At 42.9% G+C, this 19,937-nt stretch overlaps 1 protein-coding gene across 1 annotated transcript in view; it reads left to right on the top strand.

Annotated features, from left to right (window-relative positions):
- The first annotated feature begins 16,970 nt into the window (after positions 1 to 16,970).
- The window catches only part of CPZ (carboxypeptidase Z), a 37,363-nt gene continuing 34,396 nt past the window's right edge, over positions 16,971 to 19,937 (top strand). The window contains exon 1 of the mRNA XM_009328820.1: positions 16,971 to 17,231. Coding sequence (XP_009327095.1) covers positions 17,144 to 17,231 — 88 coding nt within the window. The 5' untranslated portion in view covers positions 16,971 to 17,143. The remainder of the gene's footprint in view (positions 17,232 to 19,937) is intronic.

Below are 19,937 nucleotides of genomic sequence, written 5' to 3'. Positions count from 1 at the left end.
ATTTTTAATGTAACAATGGACTTCACCCTATTAAGCATTGAGAAGGCTATTCCTGGTCAAACTAAGCATATAAGCATGCGATTAGGCACAAATATAATTTCCTTTGAAGTTAACAGCTCTATTCCCATGCTGAAAATTAAGTACGCACTTAACTGTTTTGTAAAATCAGTGCTGAGCAGTCAGCACACCGAGAGGGTTTTTCCCACCATCCACAATGAGGAAGGAGAGCGCCTTATTGCAGTCCCATTGAAGTCAAGGAAAGGTGATGCTGCGTAACAAATACAATGTTCTCTTATCTCCTGCTTTTAAGCTCTGAGGCCATTCTGATGTTGGTTTGTTGGTTTTTTTTGCCATGCAAGTACCTTAGGCCTCTGTGTTTTGCATCTATAGCTCTGCCTGTGTTTAAATTGAATGTACTATAACGGTTTTGTCTTCTTAGTAAAGTATTTGTACTCTCTCCAATTTTGTGTAAATACAGTATTTCAGAAAAAAAAAAAAGTTGTCTATGGAATCTTTCCAGTTTTACTATCTTCCTTTCTGCCTTCACATGCCTCCCCCCTCTGCCACCTGATGCTTCAGTCTTTCGTTTCAGCTGCAACATAAGGACCAGATATCTCTGTGGGGGATGGGAGGGATGCTAAATTTTCAGTTATTTTTTTGCCGGTTTTGTGCCAAAAAGATTTGATAGACTACAGCATTTATCTGTGAATAAACATGAGTTTAGTGATACCTGCAATTGTTAGCTTACTTTTGGTTTCCTAAACAAAATGGTGCTCACTTTAAGAAATGAATATGTTACATACAGTTGAGTCACCTCCAAGACATACAAATGAAATAAGTATTTACTTTGATTTTTTCCTATCTTAGTATCAAGAAAATAGTAGAGGAGAAAAAAAATAATAAACTTCAAAGCTATTAGAGTAAGAAACTTCTGAAGTTATTAAACTATAAGCCACATTTTAAAGGTATAAAGCAGGACATAGTTAAACTGCTACATCTGCTATTAAGTTAATTAATGAAGCTTATTCATGCCATTTGAGAGTGTTATCATGCACACACTTTACAATACCATTCAACCTCACAAAGCAGTGAACATTTCCGGAGGTGCTTAGATCTAGATGGAAAAAAAACAACCAAACAAACAAGATTTTGAGCCTGTGCTGGGTATTCCAGAGCGCTTTTTAAATTTAATTTCCATAGAGAATTAGGAAGCTAAGGTCCACAGTATGCACCAGAAACTGAGGAAGGGTGAGGAGAGTTGTAGTCCTCTCAATCTTGACTTGCAATGAAGTTTAAGTGCCTTGCTTAGCATTACCAGAAGGCATCTTCCTCTGCTCAGTATGCACAGCCAGTTCTGCAGGTAAATTTTTCCTTGTCCCTTCTTCTCTCCACCCACTCCCCACCAGAGAAGGGCTTGCTCTACTTTTCTATCCAAGTAGGAAGCATTCAGTGAGAGGTCTCAGTTTCGTTCCCCCAGCTTCCTGATGTAGGCAAAACTCCTGTTAGCTTGGTGCTTCATTCACCATGCTCTGGGTTATTTGGGGATAGGAGGAGGTAGGGGGAAACCACACTTTGTCCCCATTTTTTGGGATGCTGCAAAAAGGATCAAAGGGTTTAGTGCTATACTGGAGGTGAGAACATATACCTTACATGATGGGAGTATTCACCAGGGGTGGCAAGGTTGTGGATTCCCTTTTACTGATATTTTAGATAAAACAAACTTTGGATACACAGTCCTGATAGTAGAGTTTAGTTTGGATCAGAAGATTTCCAACAAAGCTGAAGTGTGATATCCAAAATGGCATCTTGCCATTGACACACTCTTGCTAACTCGAAGGTAGTGCTCCAGAAAACTTTATCTGGATTTCCTGCCCAAAGGCCTGGAGTGGCTTTTGCTAGGAGACAAGAGACTGGCAAATACCTGGCAGGTGTGTTGTGGAGTTGGAAATGGAAATGCCACGGGGGTCAGCAGGAGCTGCCTGATACGATGACTTCCATAGCAGAAGGAGCTGTCACCCACCTGTGGTTGCTTAGGAAAAACGATGGTGAGTTGTTAAAAGACTGTGTGAGAGAAGCACTATTTTCTAGCAGCAGAGCCCAAAAAGCTCTGGGGCTGTGATTTTTCAGCTCATGGTTGCAATCTGAATCAGCAAAAAACATCCTCTCCCCTTCTCCAAACTTGTATTTTGGCTGCAGAGACTGGAGTGGAGAACTGCACCTTCCCTGGGTGACACCCTCATCCTAATGGCAGTCAGAGTATAAACTCTGCAGCACAACAAACCTTTAATGAGTCCATGCAACTGAGGAGATGTTCAGCTTCTTTTTTTTTTTTTTTTCTTAACACATCTCCACCAAAGTATGTCTAAGCCTGATGATTTGGATATTTTCTGGTGAGATCCAGGATGGAATTTCGAATCTGCCTTTTCAGAGGAAGGAAGTGAGTCTGCATGCCTCATTTCCTAGGTGAGTGCTCTGATGCTTATTTATCACAGAGTCATCGCTTCCAAAGGAAATAGAAATGTCTTTTTTTTTGCCGAGCACCTATATTGCAGGTAAGCTCTGAGACTGACAGTCAGACTGAGTTTCTGAGGAAATAAAGGTGAAGTAGTGCTTACACTACAGATTCCCAAAAGATTTAGGTATGCGCTGGATCCCAGTCTGCTAAGTCCTGACAAGATAGATGTGCTTCAGTCCAAGTGCAAAAACAAAACTAGTTTTCTTGGGTTGTGCAATACTGAAAACTGATGTGTCTCTGAGCTTAGATGGCAGCTGAGCAATGAGGACCTCGGGTTCTGTGGATTTTCACTCCACAAATTCCTTAGCCTCACTGAAGAGCAGGCATGTCATTCATCTGGGTAAATCAGCACCTAATAAACTTTTGCAAATAATCTGTGCAGCTCAGTGATTACTGAATACATACCTACCTTGTCTTAATGGTTGCACTGAACCTAAATTTCAGAGCTAATTGCAATCTTAGGTTTATTATATGTTTAAGCATGTGGGAACCAAAGTTCTTTAATGCAAGTGCTCTTATACGACCAGAGAGTGATCACGCTCTTTACAACTATGGGTTAAAATTTGAGCTCTTTGAGAAATTTAGCAGCATTGAGCCTTGTTGAATAAAATGGCCTGTGACTAGATGTTTGACTTCATCTAGGTAAAGTGCTTAAAAAAAAAAACAAACAACACAAAAACCCCAACCAAAATCCAAACTGAAGAGAACTATCCTGTGTGAGTGGGAAGGTTTAACTACATCACCTGGAGGGCATATTTTCTGTTGTATTTAAGGCCTTTTTTTCCCCAAAAAATAATTATGTGCACTCATGCACACAGAATGAACAAGCAACTGTGTGTCTGTCTCAAAAGCACATAGCATATTTCAGGATTGTGAAGTGCAAATGGCTGGTTCAGCCTGGATCAGGAGGACACCTGGTTTGTGGGAGGTGTTAATTACACAAGTAAATCAGAGGTTCTGCTTTTTATTTTTGGAAAACAGGTCCAATTAATATTTAATGGCTCAGCTGGAGACACAGCAGAGATGACCTTAAGAAAGGTTGTAAATATATGAATACCTTTCAGTGCCAGAAGCTTGGGAGAGCAAAATGTCACCTGGCACAGTGTATGCAACCAGCTCCTTCTCTGAGCTGGAGCTGTTTTTCCCTGTGTCTTATGGATGTGACACAGGTCAAATGACTGGTCCCATTTCTGCATATCCCTGGGTCTTCTCCCTTTACCAGCAGGTTTTCCTTGCCAGGACACGAGGGTGCATGATGCAAACTAGGTGCTTCTGCTCTTTTCTGTCAGTGAGCAATACATGAACCATGAGTTGCTCCCAGCCAGGCTTCTTATACATTCTCTATGCAAATGGAACATATTGCAAAGCATGTATGTTAAATGTCATAGGGTCCATACGGTTAAAGGTATTTTTGAGTGTTGAGAACTACAGAACATTCCAGTCCACTCACACCACTTTTTTTAACCAGATGCCTTCAGAAATGTTATAAGTCATAACTGAAGCATCTTCATTTCTGAGTCTAATCCACTATCACATATTGCCTGTGCAAGCTGCTGAGCAGCCCACTGTGGACATTAAATACTCTCCAAACAAAACCCAAAAAATCCCCTTTGGGACATAACCTAAGTTATTTGTTGTGCGTGTTTCATCCATTTCACTTCACCCTGCTGTTTGCACATTGCATATACAGGTTTGTATCCAGCAAATTTGGAGCAAACTGTCCAGCAGATGTTTAAGTTTCCAAGTTTCCTTTCCTAAACCAAATGGATTGAAATTTTGCAATGCTTTCCAAGAAGACCCCTGCTCCTCATGCTTAACCCTAGAGTAGCTTTACTTAACTGACTTTGTCAGTTTGAATTTTTTTTTCCAACCAAAGGCTTAGCACTCTAATTGTATTTCAGTGAAGCCTGACCTTAAGTGGCAGACTCATTACCACCTTCTTTTCACTTTTATAATTCCTGTCTTTACATATCTGATCTCTTTGCTTCCAGCTGTCAGCCCTAATGCACATTTTCAGAATGTTTTATTGAAACCCAATAAATTGCTCAGTGCCCTTGCTCCATGGCATGGGACTGGAGATTGGGTTTGTGTGTGCATCTTCACGAGAATATTTAAACATCTTTTAGGTCTTCTGTTTCATATTTGTCCTTATTCATGGTAAAACAAAATGTCGATTGGTGATACATGACCTTTGTTTTACAAATGACTACTGATCACTCCTTAGAGGTGCATAGCTCAGACTGGCTTTCAGCTCGAAATCTGGCTTTTCAGCTAATCAAACTCTTATTGTCCTTGCTGATGAAGCCTGCTTTAGGCATTTAAAATATCTTTTGGGCTCCCCACACAGCAGTCTGAATACTTCATTATCTTTTTATTCTTACTACCTTGCTGGAAGCCAGGGAAGTACTAGAACTGCTTTTCTCAGGAGACGTGAGGCACAGACAGATGAAAGACCACACAGCCAAGAAAAGATCAAATTGCATGAAACATGGTTTAGAAGATACCTAGGAATGGAAAACACTTTCATCCTGAATCTGTCTGTTGATCTCTTGCTCAAAGTTTTGCAGGTGTTTAAAAATGTGCTTCTGATGATGGCTGGGGATACCTCAGAGTTGACAGTGGAGCTGAATTCTGGGAGAAAGCTATTTAGGATACAAGAACAAGGTGTTCCTCGTTCCATCCTGAGGAGCTTGCCACACCAGCACCATGTAAAAAGGAGTGACAGACACCCCTTACTCATAAAACACAGCTGCATGTGTTGAAGCCACAGCTCCCTTTTATGCTTTTTTAGATGGAGTTTCAATGGTGTTCTCTGGGTGTGAGAGCTCAGGTTGGGATCTCTCTTCTTCTTGGAGAACGTCGCCTTGGCCAGGCTGGAAGCTAAGTAGAAAGGGGTCCTGCTCTCCCTCTGTACAAACAAGAATTTGAGGTGCTGTATATGTGACAGCACGGACCCCGCGTACATGATGGTGAAGTTTAGTGGGTAGGGCACTTGTTATAAAGGGGGAGATGATGCTCCTGCTCCTCTTCTGAGGGCTGCTTATATCTGATCTATGTATTACGTCCCACTCACTTTATTAGTGGGCAGAGGCATAACTGAAGGGGGAAATATGTTAAGGGTAAGATCCTGGTTTCACAGCCTTCAGGTGGAGGTAAGACGAGATTTTGCTTGAAGGTTTTCATCAGTAGAGTCCAAGTGTGAATTTGCAGAAATCTTTCCAAAAGACCATTTAAGACCAGCCCAGTTATGAAGTCTACTCACTGAATTAATCACATAAAAAAAAAAAAAAAAATCCTTGGATTCTTGTATATCCTAGCAAAACACATTAACACACTGAATGGAAACGTAATTTAAGATGTGTAAGTTTTTCTTCAAATGATAACATAAGGATATTAAGCAGACTGAAAATGCAGATGGTATGGCTACAGAGGAAGCTGCACTCCAGTCCTCTGGCAGTCACTTACACCTCTAAGCCCTGTCTTTTCCTAAGCTTTCTCACGTCTCTCTGTGTACACCCCTGCTGTCCTCTATCTGATGGATACCTGTGGCTTGCTGAGCATCTACAATCACTCCAGCCAAACAAATTTGGCACTTGTAAGCTCCTTTCTTCTAGACCCAGAGGAGCACTGTGACAGTGGTTCTGAAAAGTGATTCAAACCTGGGGTTCGTTCCCTCCTTCTTAAAAATCCTGTTTATTCTTACTATTCATAAATTCCCATCTACTCAGTTATTTTCATCTCTGGGCTTAGAGCTGACCAGACACAGGAACAGCAGCATTTGCTCTTTGCATCTCTGCTACCCTGTGCTCCCTTTGCAACTGCTGAAAGCTCAGTCAATCCCCATGCTTCCTCCACCTTCGTCACCTTTTAAAGTCTCTACCTGCCCTCTGGTTTCTCATGTCACCTGAAAGCCAGGCTATTCAGACCCCTTCTTTCCTTGATGCATTCCCTCAGGCTATTGTGGTAGCGTTCTCACTTTTTTTCCTGTGGTTTTGGTTTTCTGTGGGGTTTTTTTTTGTTTTTTAATTAGTTTTTCACTGACAGCCTTTTCAGTTTTTAATTTTGTGTGGCTGAGCAGGATTGTAACATGCAAATTAAATAAACTAGAAAGAAAGCTGTGCCACTCACTTTCTTGTGCTCGACAAAGAAAGCAGGCGGAAGAATCAAACCAAGAATCTTACTGAATCTATTTTGTCCCTTGGGATTACAGCCTACTAATTTCTGCAGTCAGTGGCACACAGAGTAGTAATATGACTACTGTCACATTTTCACTTTCAGATGAAATTACCAGATAACCATTTATGGCTGAATCAAGGTGTTCAGCATGAATTCCTCATAAAAATAAAATACTTATTTTTGGAGCTTCAAGAAAACTTCCCACCTACTGTCCCAATAAGCCTCATGAAGGGAAGACTGGATGGAAATGCAGTCTACCCAATGTGGATGCATAGTGGGTTTCTCTGGGCTTGTTCTGCAATGGCTAAATGTCTGTTATTGCCCTGGCAGCTCATAGCCTCTAATTCCAATGCTGATGCTCTCAGGTTCAGCCCTTAGAGTGTCAGTCACCTTTTGACTTTCAATTGTTCATGATATGAACCTGCAAAAAAACAGGTAAATGAATCCCAGGACCTTTTGCCTTGTAATTACCCACACTGCTGCTGCATTGATTTGATGAGTCTTGAGGGTAGCTGTTGCTTGGCAACTTGAAGCTAAACAGGTCCAACATAAGGGGGAGTATGTAAATGGCTTGCTCTTGGCTAGCAAAGTTTCTTGACATCCTGACTTCGTCACAGATGAAAGTTGGAGGTCGGACTTGCCTCCTGGTGCAATGTAGTTTACTTCAAGGAGAAAGAAGGAGCTATTGAGAGCTGTGTCTAACACAATAATCTGTAGGAAAATGGAAAAATTCAGCTCCTGCAGGAATCTGACTGCATATCTGTGCTCCAAAGGTGTCCTGCTTAGCAGTGGTTTAAAGGAAGGCCCTGACTAATTAAAATTTTGACAAGTAAAGTTAATCTTTTTGAGCCACTGGTTCTTTTTTGTTCCCTAATCATAGTTAAAGAGTAGAGGGTAACTCAGTGAAATGAACAGTTGAGGGAAATTAGAAAAATACAAATCCCCAGTTCTCATAGGGAGCTCACTGTTGCAGTAGCTCAGGGAGCTAATAGTGTGGCTAGGACAACCAATAACAGCTTTTGAGCTGCTAAGGGTCTTGTTCTGAAGCCTTGTAGGCTGAAGAAACCTCTCCTATAGGGATTAGTTTGGTATGTGGATGATAAGGCATTTCTCATATCTGTACAAAACTTAGCAGTTCTCAGAGCAACAGAGCAACATCATGATATCAGTAGCACTAGATGACTTTATACTGGCAGAGGTTTTAATCCAAAATGCTGGCTTTTTTTGAAATGCAGGGGGAAGGATTTGACTAATTGATGGAGCTGTTGCCAGAGTTTAGCCCATGGCTGGTATTGTTCCCAGAGTTTAGCCTGTGGCTAGTAATTAAAACCCTATAGCCTTTCTCTTACTCTCCCTGACTGCCTTGTTCTTGTTCTCTTGACCCTTCATAACTGTGGCTTGGTCTGTCCTACACAACTTATTTTTTCAGAATCCTGAATATCCAATTAGTATTTGGCCAAGAAAAAAACATATTCAACAGCTCAAATTATTTCTCACGATGAGTCAGTGCTTAAGCCCCCATCCTATTTATTATCTCTCTCCAAATACCTTCCAATTTGTTAACGCTTTTCCTGAGATTAAAACACTCATGCTTTTAATGTCATCAGGTGAACAATAACATGACAGAAGGGTGGCACATAGCAGCGCTGTGCGGGACTCTAGCTCTCTAGCTGAACATTGGAATAAGTCACATAAGGCAGCCCTGAACTAGTGACCTCCCCCCAGATATTGTTACAAACTACATTTGAAATAGATGTTCATATCTAGGAACTAATTACTTCCTTACAAATAACTTAGGGAGCTGAGATGCTGCATATGGGTCTGGCATGGGTTACGCCCATGTAGACTTTGATAAAGCTGGGAGAACAGCCTTGAGGTCAGCTTGCTTTCCGTACAGCAGGCAGGCTGTTTGCGATGCCTCTGTAGGGCTGGGTATCATGCTGCTGAATATGCTGCCTGCATGGGATCCTGCATGATCCCAAGGATGGTCTCCAACCTGGTCTCTCCACCTTTGCCATCCCTATCCACCACCTTTGGTCTTTGTCCTTTGTGGGTAATTCAGCACATCGTCAATCTGAGCATGGCAAGTGGAGCTCACCTGAATACCACAGGCTAGAGATAATGTCTTCCAAAGATTGTCTGGAAAAAATGGACCTTACAATTGTTTTATATTTGGTCTCTGTAGTTTCCACTGATGGTTTGTAAATTCTTTGAATGAAAGAAGAAACTAAAAACTGAACTAAAATTCCTTATCTGTTAAAAGACTCTCTATTTAGGGGGAATTTAGGCTGTGCCACTCTAAAGACTTGGAGCCTTGATATAGAAAACAAATCTTAAGGCACTTAAAAATGTCCAGATATTTAGTTGGACATAAACTCTTAGTATACTGACATGTAATTTAAAGTACCTGAATACCTTTAAAAACATCCATTTTTAACTAGTTTAACAGCCTATTTCTTCTGACTTTGTGAGGCTTGGGTCTTGATTTGACTTGGGAGTTTATTTCTGAAAGTGAAGTTGAAATCCTCAGAGCTCTCATGCCGATATCATCCGAAATGGCTACTGGTCCTTGCTGCCTGAGTTTGACACCCAGTTTTCTGAAGGGCTTGATTTCTTGGAAAGTGCAGAGGATCTGCCTTCAACGAATTGGGGTCTGTTAAGTGTTTCCCCCATCAGGTATGTACAAACTAAAGCACTCAAGGTCACTTTTTCAAAATGCTTCCCAGCGCCTCTGCAAATGTGCAAAGCAAGCCCTAGAGGACTTCTTTTGAATGTTTTGGCATTAATGTTCTGCGAGACAGGGAAAAAGAGATGAAGTGAAATGAGTCTCAAAATAGGACTGTCAAGCTCTTTTCTGGTAGAGCTTACATTAATTTTTAATACTCCATCTGTGATCAGAAGAAAAGAAAGACCTTTAGTTCTCAGCATAGATCTTTTTTGAGCACGCTTATTTTTCCTTGTAGCCATTATATATTCAGTTAGATGATTCACTGACTTATTTGTATTATTTTTCTTGCTTTATGGGAGTCAGGCAAAGTCACCTTTGGGCCTCATCTTGAACTAAGACCACAAAATGCATTACTAGTAACCCCGTAGCAGTAATCCTGCTTTGCTGCTTTACATGTGGGAGCAATAAGAGGGAGCCTTTGTGGTCTCATTCTACCATCTGGTGCCAGGTTCCCTTCCAGTTTATTGTATCCCTTGTGCCTTTGATCATGGCTGAATTTTAACTAGGCAACATTTTCTCCTGTCATCAAAAGAAACTTTGAGTGGCTTCATTTCTTACTGATTAGCCCAAGTAACCACAGAGATTACATGAAGGGTATGCTAAAAGAAAGGCATGTTATTCAGCTGAATCTTCCTAGGATGGTAAGGCCTTCTCCTGCTTTAATTGCATTCCTCTACATTGTGATGGGATCAGTTCAGTGGATCACCTGGAAGTGGTATGAGGAACTAATTCTGTGAGTCATTGACTTTGTTAATCTCTGACAAGTCAGAAGATGAAAACAGAATTTAAGATACTTGTATTGAATTTAAATGATTTATTTTCTTCAAGAGCTGCAAATTTATTTACTTATTTATATTTATTACATTTAACCAGGGAGGAAAGAAATATCTGTGACCCTAATATTAATAGGGGAAAAAACCCCACCCACTCGTTACTTGCTTTTGTTTCTGGTACATTAGGAAAAACCGGGCGAAAGAAATTGGCAAAACATGCCAAAATGTCAGAAATAAAAAGAAAATAATTAAAGTCCAATTTTGGAGCCATAAGAGGAAAAGTAATTTTTGGAGCATGGCTAGACTGGTTCACTCTGGGGAGGTCTACCAGAACATCACTCTTCCTCCCCTAGTGCACTGGTACACATATGGACTTGGTCAATAATGATAAAAAAATAACAGCTAAAGGCTACAGGGGATTTGTGAAGTATTTGAGACATGTAGAAAGTTGCAGTCCATGATCCATTCTAGGTTAAACTCTTAGGGTACAGTGTAGGAGAATTCTTGTTTGTGTGGTCTTTTTCTCTACTCTTAGTCTATCCACCAAATTTCTGGCACTCAGCGTTTGTGTGGCAGTTTCTAAAGCTGGTTTAATCTTGTGGGTCATAAGGGCAACAAATAGAAAGTTGACACAAAAGGCACTGCTGAAAAAATTCTCTGTGAGAAAGTTAAAGGCTCTCCAAGCATAATGTAGGTGGTCCCAGAAGGCACAGAGAAACAGACCAAAAAATCTGCTCCTTTTAACAAATGCAGAGCTCAGAATAGTCTGTGTATCTTCACAATAAAATAGCCATTTCTCTTATCCACATGCATATTAATCTGAATTAGAAAAATTTGTTTACAGAACAAATGTTTTCCTCTTTTAACTTAGCACCTAGAAGCTGAAAGAGAAGTCCTCGTGGGCCTTTCTCAGATCTCTGCTGCTGCATGAAGCACAATCAGGGCATAGGGGGGTAAGGTCTTCCAAAGACAGGTGGAATAATTGTGGTTTTTTTTTTTTTAAAGTTGCTGTTGCTTTGCAGGAAGTTGCTAATTCACTCCCTGTCTGTCCTGAGAGCAGATCCTCTTCTCTGCCCTGTTCTGCAGAAACTGAAAGAGGGGGAAAAAAAGCAGGATGTGGATTGGTTTCTGCTGTGAAAATGAAAATATCTCCTGGATTCATTTAAACTGCTGTAAAGCCCCAAAACTATGCCTGCTGACTTTGTACTGGAGCAGATGTGATGTGCTGCCATATACAACTCTGCCAGCTTCACTAGCACCTAGTGGGGGAGAGAATAACAAGCCACGATGTAGCATTTTGATCTGCTCTTGGTCTGTTTATGTCCTTCAGAAAACAGTTCTCTAGACAGCACTGCTTCTGTTTACTGTTCAGCCTCCTATCAGCAGAGTCAAAATAAAAAGAACCAGGTAATGAAAACCAGTCTGAGGCTGATATATCCCTCTACTAGATTTCTCTGATAATAGTAAAAGTCATGAGAATGCAAGCAAGTTAAATGTACTGTATTTAATCCCACTTTGAGTACCTGCTGAAGACATAAACCAGTTTTGGTATTTAGTCCTGTCTGAGGATTTCTGGATTGCTGTTGTACTGTGGACTGTAGGCTAATAGAAAGGTCTGGTCAGGAAAGAGGTAGTCAGCAATAAGAGCTAGTAAAATTATTTAACTTTATTGTAGTGATTCAAGTGTAAACCCAGCTGATGCTGTTACATTTGCTCATCACTCTGGAATTTGTTTGTCCATTTTTAAGATTCTTTTAGAATTGGGACAAATATATTTAAGCCTAAGCCAGAATTTGATATCAACTCCCTGGAACGCCTACAAGGTTTACTAAAACCCAGAAATGAAAAGACAGAGGTGGGGAAATCCCTTGATTCCCAACCATCCCTCCTCTAGCTGCTTTTACTGCTTCTAGGTTTTGGTCATGCACCTCTGCAATACCTGCTAGTACTCCTGTTTGATATAGTCAGTGTTAACACACAACAAACATATGAGAAGGGCAAATGATATATACAGAGTACTAATAATGGGCTGAAAAATAGCTAAACAAGGTAGAAATGCTGTGTGGCTGGAAATATTGTATGGGTGGGAGGAGCAGTAGCTGAACTGCTGTTCGCCTCAGAAGGGTGCGGGTCTACAGGGGAACCCAGAGGCGGCAACCATGCACAGAGGAATGGACAAAGCTTCACAGAAAGACACACTGTAAAGCCTGGGATCAAATCCCTTGGAAAGGAGGAAAAGAACAGGCAATCTAAGGTAAGAGTAAATGAAATAACCCTTCCAAACCTTCTGTTCTCCATGCCTTACAGCATGCAACCATGGAAACATTTATAGATGGTGGTGACAAACTGATAAATTTACCTTTGTTGCCTATTACAACTTATAACTTATACAATGCTTATTAAGAATGTTGTCATTCTTAGGCCCCCATCTACTCTACTTATGCTGTAATTTTTTTAATCTTGGTGCCAAATAGACATCCTGCTTGAATGTAAAAGGCCTCTGGAAGCTGAGAAACAAAGAAGTTCGGAGCTTTTTGGATGCTGGCTATTGAGGGTTTTATTTAGCTGGTGCAGTGGAGCTTGTTAAAGATGTGACATTTGTGGGTGCCAGATCCAGGCAATCGGGACCTGGGGACTCCCCTTCCTTGGTGTGCTCTGATGCCCAGGGGTCTCTCTGTCCCAGACCTAAGGGTGCAGCTACTGCTGTTCCAATTGCAGGTTCAGCCAGCAGCGAGGATGAGTCCCACAGTGGCATGCACGCACACATGTATACACATGCACGATGTCAGAAGAGCCCTGTCTTTACCAACAGCACTTACATAAAAGTAAGTACAGAGACCCCAGTCCTGTTGCCCCTCTCTGGCTGTTCAGGATTGAGGTTCACTAGTGAAAACACACGTGCTCCTGTTCTTTGGGTTCACATGTACGCTCACATTCACAGATCCCTCAAATATCAGCACAAGCTCTCAGGCCATGTCTGCACCCTGGGCCCCTTACCCAGCCACTGATTCAGACCTTGAGTCTTTCCAGATGCAAGTCTTCTCCTGCTTGCCTGCTAATCCAGACTGAAATTTGCTTGCAAACTACACATGCACACACATGGGCATGGGATTATATTCACTTGGGAAGTATAAACACATCCAGCTCTCTCCAGTCGCTGACACCTAGACCTTGCAGCTTACACCTTGGTCTCTCCAGTTGCTGGCACTTTGACCTTTCAGCACTCACACCTAGGTCAGAGATGGAGATTACATAGGGGGGAAAAAATTAAGCAAGGATTTAATATGAAAATAGACTAGATTGCAGGGAACAGGCACAGGACTCAGTCAGATGAGCATACTGCCCAGTAGCCTGCCTGCATGCAGCCATTCCCTTTATCCCCCTCCTCTCTGATTTTCCTACTCTTGTGCCTCCCTGATCCACTCTGGTCCCTCCCTTTGCTCCTTCCCCTAAGCAGGCCATAATAAGTTTGGCATGGTCCTTGAAATCACTTCTAATATCCCATAATATTAATGATAATCACATTTCATGTTTCTTATCAGTGACAAAGTTCAGACTGACCCTCTTCAAGGCTGTGCCCAAATCATTGCTTTAACGGCCCATCAGTCAGGGACCAACATGTTCTGGTCCCTGTTAATGTCTCCATCAGCTGCTCGTTAATTCTTGAGTATCTGTGGGTTTAATTTATCACTTTCCTTGTTGCTTGTTTATTCTCTTATACTGAATAGTCCTTAACCAGATAACTTACTGAACCAACTGCTCCTTCATTGTGCATACCTGTGCAGAGCTTACTCGGCAGTATGTTGGTATGTATAGAAGCCATACAGCACACCGTACTCCGGTGTTGCAGGGGTGAGCTAACCCTGAGCCAGGCCAGTTCTCCCATTCTCATGTTTGGAACAAACCTGGATGTGCAAACCTCGGGTACGGGTAATCTCTGACAGTAATGCCAAAAGCCTCTGTGCCTCCTCCTGCTCAATACTTCCTCTTGATCCTTTAAGGAAGTCAAGAAAAAACAAAATGGGAAGACAAGAGCTTCAAATGGCTTCTAGGCAGCCCAAGTGTACATGATCATGGTGTGGGGCAGGATGTAGCCTTGGAAGCACAAAGTGTGGGTAGAGCTCTGCTCCTGTCATCTGTGATGGTGGCCCCTTAAAACCACTCTGTAGCTCTAGACAATGTCATAAAGAAACCCAAGGTGACCCACAGGAGTGAGGGCACCATGTTGCAGCTGTGTATAAAGGCGGTAGCTCTGGTCTTGGAAAGCCTGCACTGAGGCCAAGGGGTCCTGACCCTTGGCAGGGCTAATTAGGCTGAGCATATTGCTATGATGATGAGACACGATGTTCTTTTTGTTCCAGAGCTCATCCAAGTTAATCACCAAGTTGTACTGCCTTATGCAAAGCAGAGAAAATACTGTCTCCATTTGATTCTGATGAATATGATGTAATGGCCTAAAGGCTGGTTGAACTGGGTGTGTGTGTGGAAATCAATGCATAGACAAGCTACAAATAATATTAGATGGATACAATAATTCTGAGAACAAGAAATGATATAACGTGTACCGCAATCATTTAGTTCGGGGAAATAACAAATGGACATTCCCAAATGACACCGAATCAGTATTCCCAGTGCGATATGACTTAGTCTTATTAGTATTTGGGATAAATATGGAGCACAGTATGAGTGTGGAGTATCACAGTAGGGCTAATAGCGCTGGTAAAAGCAGGTGTCAGTGGTTTGCAAAATATTTTGGGGGATCCTGGTAAAGTGGACTTAAATTTGCTGGTATTTTAAAATATGTGATCCTAAAGTATGTAGCATCTAAACTGGGGCTGGTGGCCTGAAGTGCAGTGGAGGGGAGGAGACTCTCACGAGGATATAGTGCCTAGGCTGAAGGATGGGAAATTGACTGAGAAATCACAGGCAGGAAAAAAAAAAAATGCCAACAAGAAAAAGACAGAAAAGGGGAAAGCTGAGGGGTTACACCTACTGAAGGATTAGTTCTGCAGCAGAGCTCACCTCAAAAAGCATTGGGATGTATGGGGAGATGTCACTCCACACTCTTAAGGGCTGCAGAAAATTACAACAAAGACATCAGCATTTCCAAGGACTGGGAGCCAGCTTCTGTCTGTAGGTATAATCTCCACAGCCTTTTTTGCTGTAAGGAATTTAGCCGCATCTTAGGTTAGATCTGGGCAGCCTTATTCTTTCCCTTTAACACAAAATGCACGGCCCAGGCACACAGCAAGCCTTGGGCTCGGACGCACCCTCGGCTGTACCTGAGCACATCAGGTACGAGTGTGGCAGATTGGTATTCAGAGCAGCTGCCTGCAGGCTGCCGGGGAGCTGGGCAGAAGGTGAAGTACTCCTGCCCTTGGAGACCACACTTTCAGAGCTCTGTTGGTACTATCTTTTTTTTTTTTCCCCAAGAGTCCAGACATGCTGCTATGTGATCAGGGCAGAAAAAAGGCAGCTAAATAATATTCTTGTCCTTAGAAGTTTGTTCTTTGAACCCTGATGGGTTTTGGTACTGTTTACTCCCAAGGCAGACTCTGCAGTCTCCAAATCTAGTAGGAAATCCTGGAAGCAAGAAAAGCCACCTTCCCTTGGAGAGCCTGGCAGCAGAGGATGTACTTTACTGCTGAGCTTCCCAACCCATCTAGCAGTGTAACCTCTTTCTAATATGATGAAACACCAATTGCTTTTCGAGACACATACAGCTTTCTCCTGCCCCACCAGCCTTTTTAGTGTGTTTCCCTATGGGTGGGTTTATTTGGTTACATTATCATACAGCACCATAACTCCCTACCGATCTCTCTGATAGTGATCAGCAGGAGCCAGTGTGCCCTGACTGCAAGGACAGATTCTCTGCTCTCATGTGTAAGCAGGTATCTGTCCTCAGAGGAACATGAACTGCCTGGAAAGATAGGATGCTTTGGTCTGTTTTGGTATAGATTTTTGAAGAAAAATTCCTTTTCCTGTGATACAGGATATTTTTTGATGTGTAGGTAAGAAATGAGGAGTTCACATCTTACCTAAGGCAAACTTCTCCACCATACCTGTTGCATAGGGATAAAAACATGCATATTTCTCTGAAAAAAACAAAACCAAACAAAAAAAACTAAAAAAAAAAATTAAGATAAACTTAATATAGATTTACCATTCAGTTAAAGCCTGTATTGCTGTTCTGGGATCTCATCTACATTTTTGTGAAGTTGGTTTTTTTTAAGAATAGACAGAAAAGACTGGTATCCCCCAAGTTTGCTTCTGTAAACTGGTTCTTATGTTAAGTAAAATGCCCAGGAGGAGCATGCAGAGGGAGATCCTGGTGGCTGTTTTATTGGTTCCCATTCTTCCTGTGCTGGAGGGGATGCAGCTTCAAGTGCCTTCGCTGTCGTGTTGTGTTTTAAACTTGCAGTTAAGTGGGTTATGAAATACCATCCTTTGGGAGGAAAGTTGCTTTCGATTGCTTGTTTTTCTCTGTCTCTTTTCTCCCTGCTCTCTCTAGGCAGTCGTGCTCAGCTTCAGCGAGACATGCGTTAACGAAGCTCCCATGTCACTTAGGAAAACTGCTGCATGAAGACCAAAAGCGTTGGACCCGTGAGTGAGGAGCAGGCAGGCGCATCCCTGCAGGGTCCCCCCTTCGCTCAAACTGTTTATGAAATTGTAAACCAGGCTGCAAGAGGCAGACGGTCGGGAGGCAGAGGGGAGGGAGAGCTCATTCCTCCTCCCTCTCTTTCTCAAAGCCTTTTGCTTTCCAAGCTCAAATGCTAGCTGAAATCTGACGCCTGGACTGCATATACTGTGAGACGTGGGCATGCCCTTGCAGTGTACTGATTTCCTCTGCAGCTTGGAGAGCCAGAGCCTCGCTGAGGCTCCGAGCAGAGGAGCTGCTCCATCAGGCAGCGAGTGCCACATCACTGTGCTGCCTGCGCAAGGGGCTCCAGCATGGTCCTGAGGCTCCTGCTCCTCCTCGGCGGGCTGCTTAGGGCCACCGAGCCGGCGCCCCGCTGTGAAACCGGCCAGGAGACCCTAGGTAAGGCTAATCACCCCAAAAGTCCCCCTTCTTCTCTCCTTCCTTCTCCTGGAAACAAGCAGAGTAAAGGGCTCTAACTTCGAGGCGAGGGAGGCAGGAGCTGTCACTCTCCGCTAGAGATGAGGGGATCAGCTCTTGGGAAATCTGCAGATTGCCAGTGATGAAACTGGGGTTGTGCTTGGGAAGCATGGATGGGAAGGCACGTGGTGGTGTGGCTCTGCAACAGAAAAACAAGTCTGGGATGTAAGGGAATATAATGTTTCCCCATCACTGTCTTTTAAGGCCACATGTAGATGTGTCTTTCTGTCAATTTACGGAGTTCCCAGCTGGTAGGATCCCTCTCGCTGTCGTGGGGAATGCAGAGGATTTGCCCCATCTCTGGCCTTGCCTTCTAGGAATGTGGTAGTCAGATTGAAAGAAGATGAACTTTTGACCTTCTGTGTGCTTTTCTGCTTAAGAAAAAATCTCCTTACATTCAGCTTTACGTTACTTATTTCAAGTCCAAAGTATGAGAAGATTTATTAGGATCTGACAGCTGTAGGGTGTGTTTTAGCTTGCTATAAGCAATATGGAATTTGTATGAGTTGATTGGCTGGAAAAGCAGATTTACCCATTAGAATAAAGGTTAGATAGGAACATGCTGCTAAAAGAATTGAAAGGTTTTGGTTCAGTAACCAGTTGACTAACAAAAAAAAATATTAACAGTATCTTTTAAAAATACGTGGTATTTTTTAATCAAGAAGACTTAATTCAGATTTCATTTATGTGGGGACAATGGAAAGACAAGGTCTATTCCAGGAAAACTATTTTCAGAGGGTTCAAACTCAAAATGATTCCGAAAAATATTTATTTTATGGGAATACAGGAAGGGATAAGTTAACCTGAAACCGACCTTAATGTTACCCAAGGAAGTTCAGCTATTATTTCAGTGCTTAAATATAAGTCGTAGACTGTCACTGGCATTGAACTGCTACACAATGCAGTCCATGTGCCGTGTACTGCATATAATTTGAGAGTGCTGTTCCCACGGACATCAAAGTGAGGTCTACCACAGCCTGAAAGGATTTTATTTTTGGATAAAGCTGCACAAAGAGAAGTGTTGTAGACTATTTACAGCCAATTACAGGAAGAGGCTGTGTGGTTTGCAGCATGCCTTTTCTCTGTGAGGTATGATTCTGCTCTGGTCCCAGCTGATCAAAGTTTTGCCATGGGGTATTAATCCTGGCAACCACAAATGTAGGGATCATCAAGGGGTAACTCTGCTGCGGCAGAATGTTGTGTGTGTGTTGGCAACTGTGCTGTCTTTAGGTGAGGGCTTGAGGAAAGGCAGGTGATGGAAATACACCTTGCATGTGGTGGGATTGGACTGCTGAATATGGCCCTAGAGGGATGGCTAGTGGGAGGGAAAGTGAGCTGCCAGCGTCACTACATGGTGTGCAATGTGAGGAAGGGGCACACTTCACACTGGAGGGATGTTGGACCAGGGAATAAAGTAGCAGCTTGGACATCGAGAGACCTGCCAGATTTTGCAAGGATCTTTCTTTTCTAAAGGGGAGATAAGGTCATGTCAGGCCACATGAAAAGGGGACTGCGGTGCTCCACATGTTCACAAGTAGACCTTGCAGGGGTCTCCCCTCAACATCCAGGGCAGTAGGTTATGCCTTCAGCTGTATCAGTAGGAGTTTCTCCCCTGTTTTGGGATCCCTTGTGCAGATCTCTGTGGATCTCAGTGGCCAGACCTGCAGTGCTCTGCAGAAGACCAGCTTGGAGCCGCTCGTGCAGGAGAGAAGAGCAGAGGGAACCAGTGCCACTGACTCTCAGAAAGACCGGAGCTGGCTTCTGCAGGCTGCTTGGCCTTCTTGGTCATATTCGCCCTGCTGTGACTCATTTTTCTTTTTAAATAAGAAACCAAAATGAAACATGGCTAACAATACCAAGATCCTTACAAAATGCTTTGTGCTTTTCTGTTTAGTAAAATAAGGAGATGATTACTGTCAGCCAGCCCCATAATAAGGCACAGGCATCACACACACTGTTAGGAGCTTTTTGAGCAGCAGCTGGGAACCACAGCACTGAGAGAGGACAGATCCCTTCTCCCCATCTGTGTCCTGTATTCTTAGGAAGCCAGTAAGCCACTGTCTCCCCCAGTGATAAGATACTACATTGCCCCATTGCGAGACAGCACTTCCAGACCCTGATGAGTTTTACTGGCCTCATAGCCTCTAATTTGGGTGAGAAAAGTACAGCTTAGCATGTTTCTCCTGAAAGGTGGTCAACCTTTGGTGGAGGGAGCTAATAGCACGAGTTGTGCATGTCTCTGCTGCTGACGTGTATTCCCGTGGTAATTAGTGAAATGCAGCACTTTACCATCACTGACAACAAAAATAAAAACAAAGTAGAAGCAGGCTGAAGCCACATGCCTTGAAATAGTAAAAGCAGGTGACTTTCCTTGCAACTGGGGCCAGCTCTACCACTGAGATGCTACCAGGGGTCAGGCTAAGACTGAAGAGTAACAGCGACAAAACCTTTCCCGATTACTCGTGTTCAAAGAGCGCTTTATTGGGGACCTCTAGGGCAGAGGTACGCCAGTGCTCAAGTGCCTGTGCGAACCCTCAGGGCTTATGGGGTGAGCTGGGAAGCAACACCCGAGCGCTTGCCGCTGCCCGGGTCCCCGCTCCCGGCGGGGCCGGGCGGCAGCGGGCGCTG

Source organism: Pygoscelis adeliae, unplaced genomic scaffold (genome assembly GCF_000699105.1).
Source record: "Pygoscelis adeliae isolate BGI_AS28 unplaced genomic scaffold, ASM69910v1 Scaffold66, whole genome shotgun sequence".
NCBI lineage: Eukaryota > Metazoa > Chordata > Aves > Sphenisciformes > Spheniscidae > Pygoscelis > Pygoscelis adeliae.
This window is presented reverse-complemented; position numbering and strand designations above follow the sequence as displayed.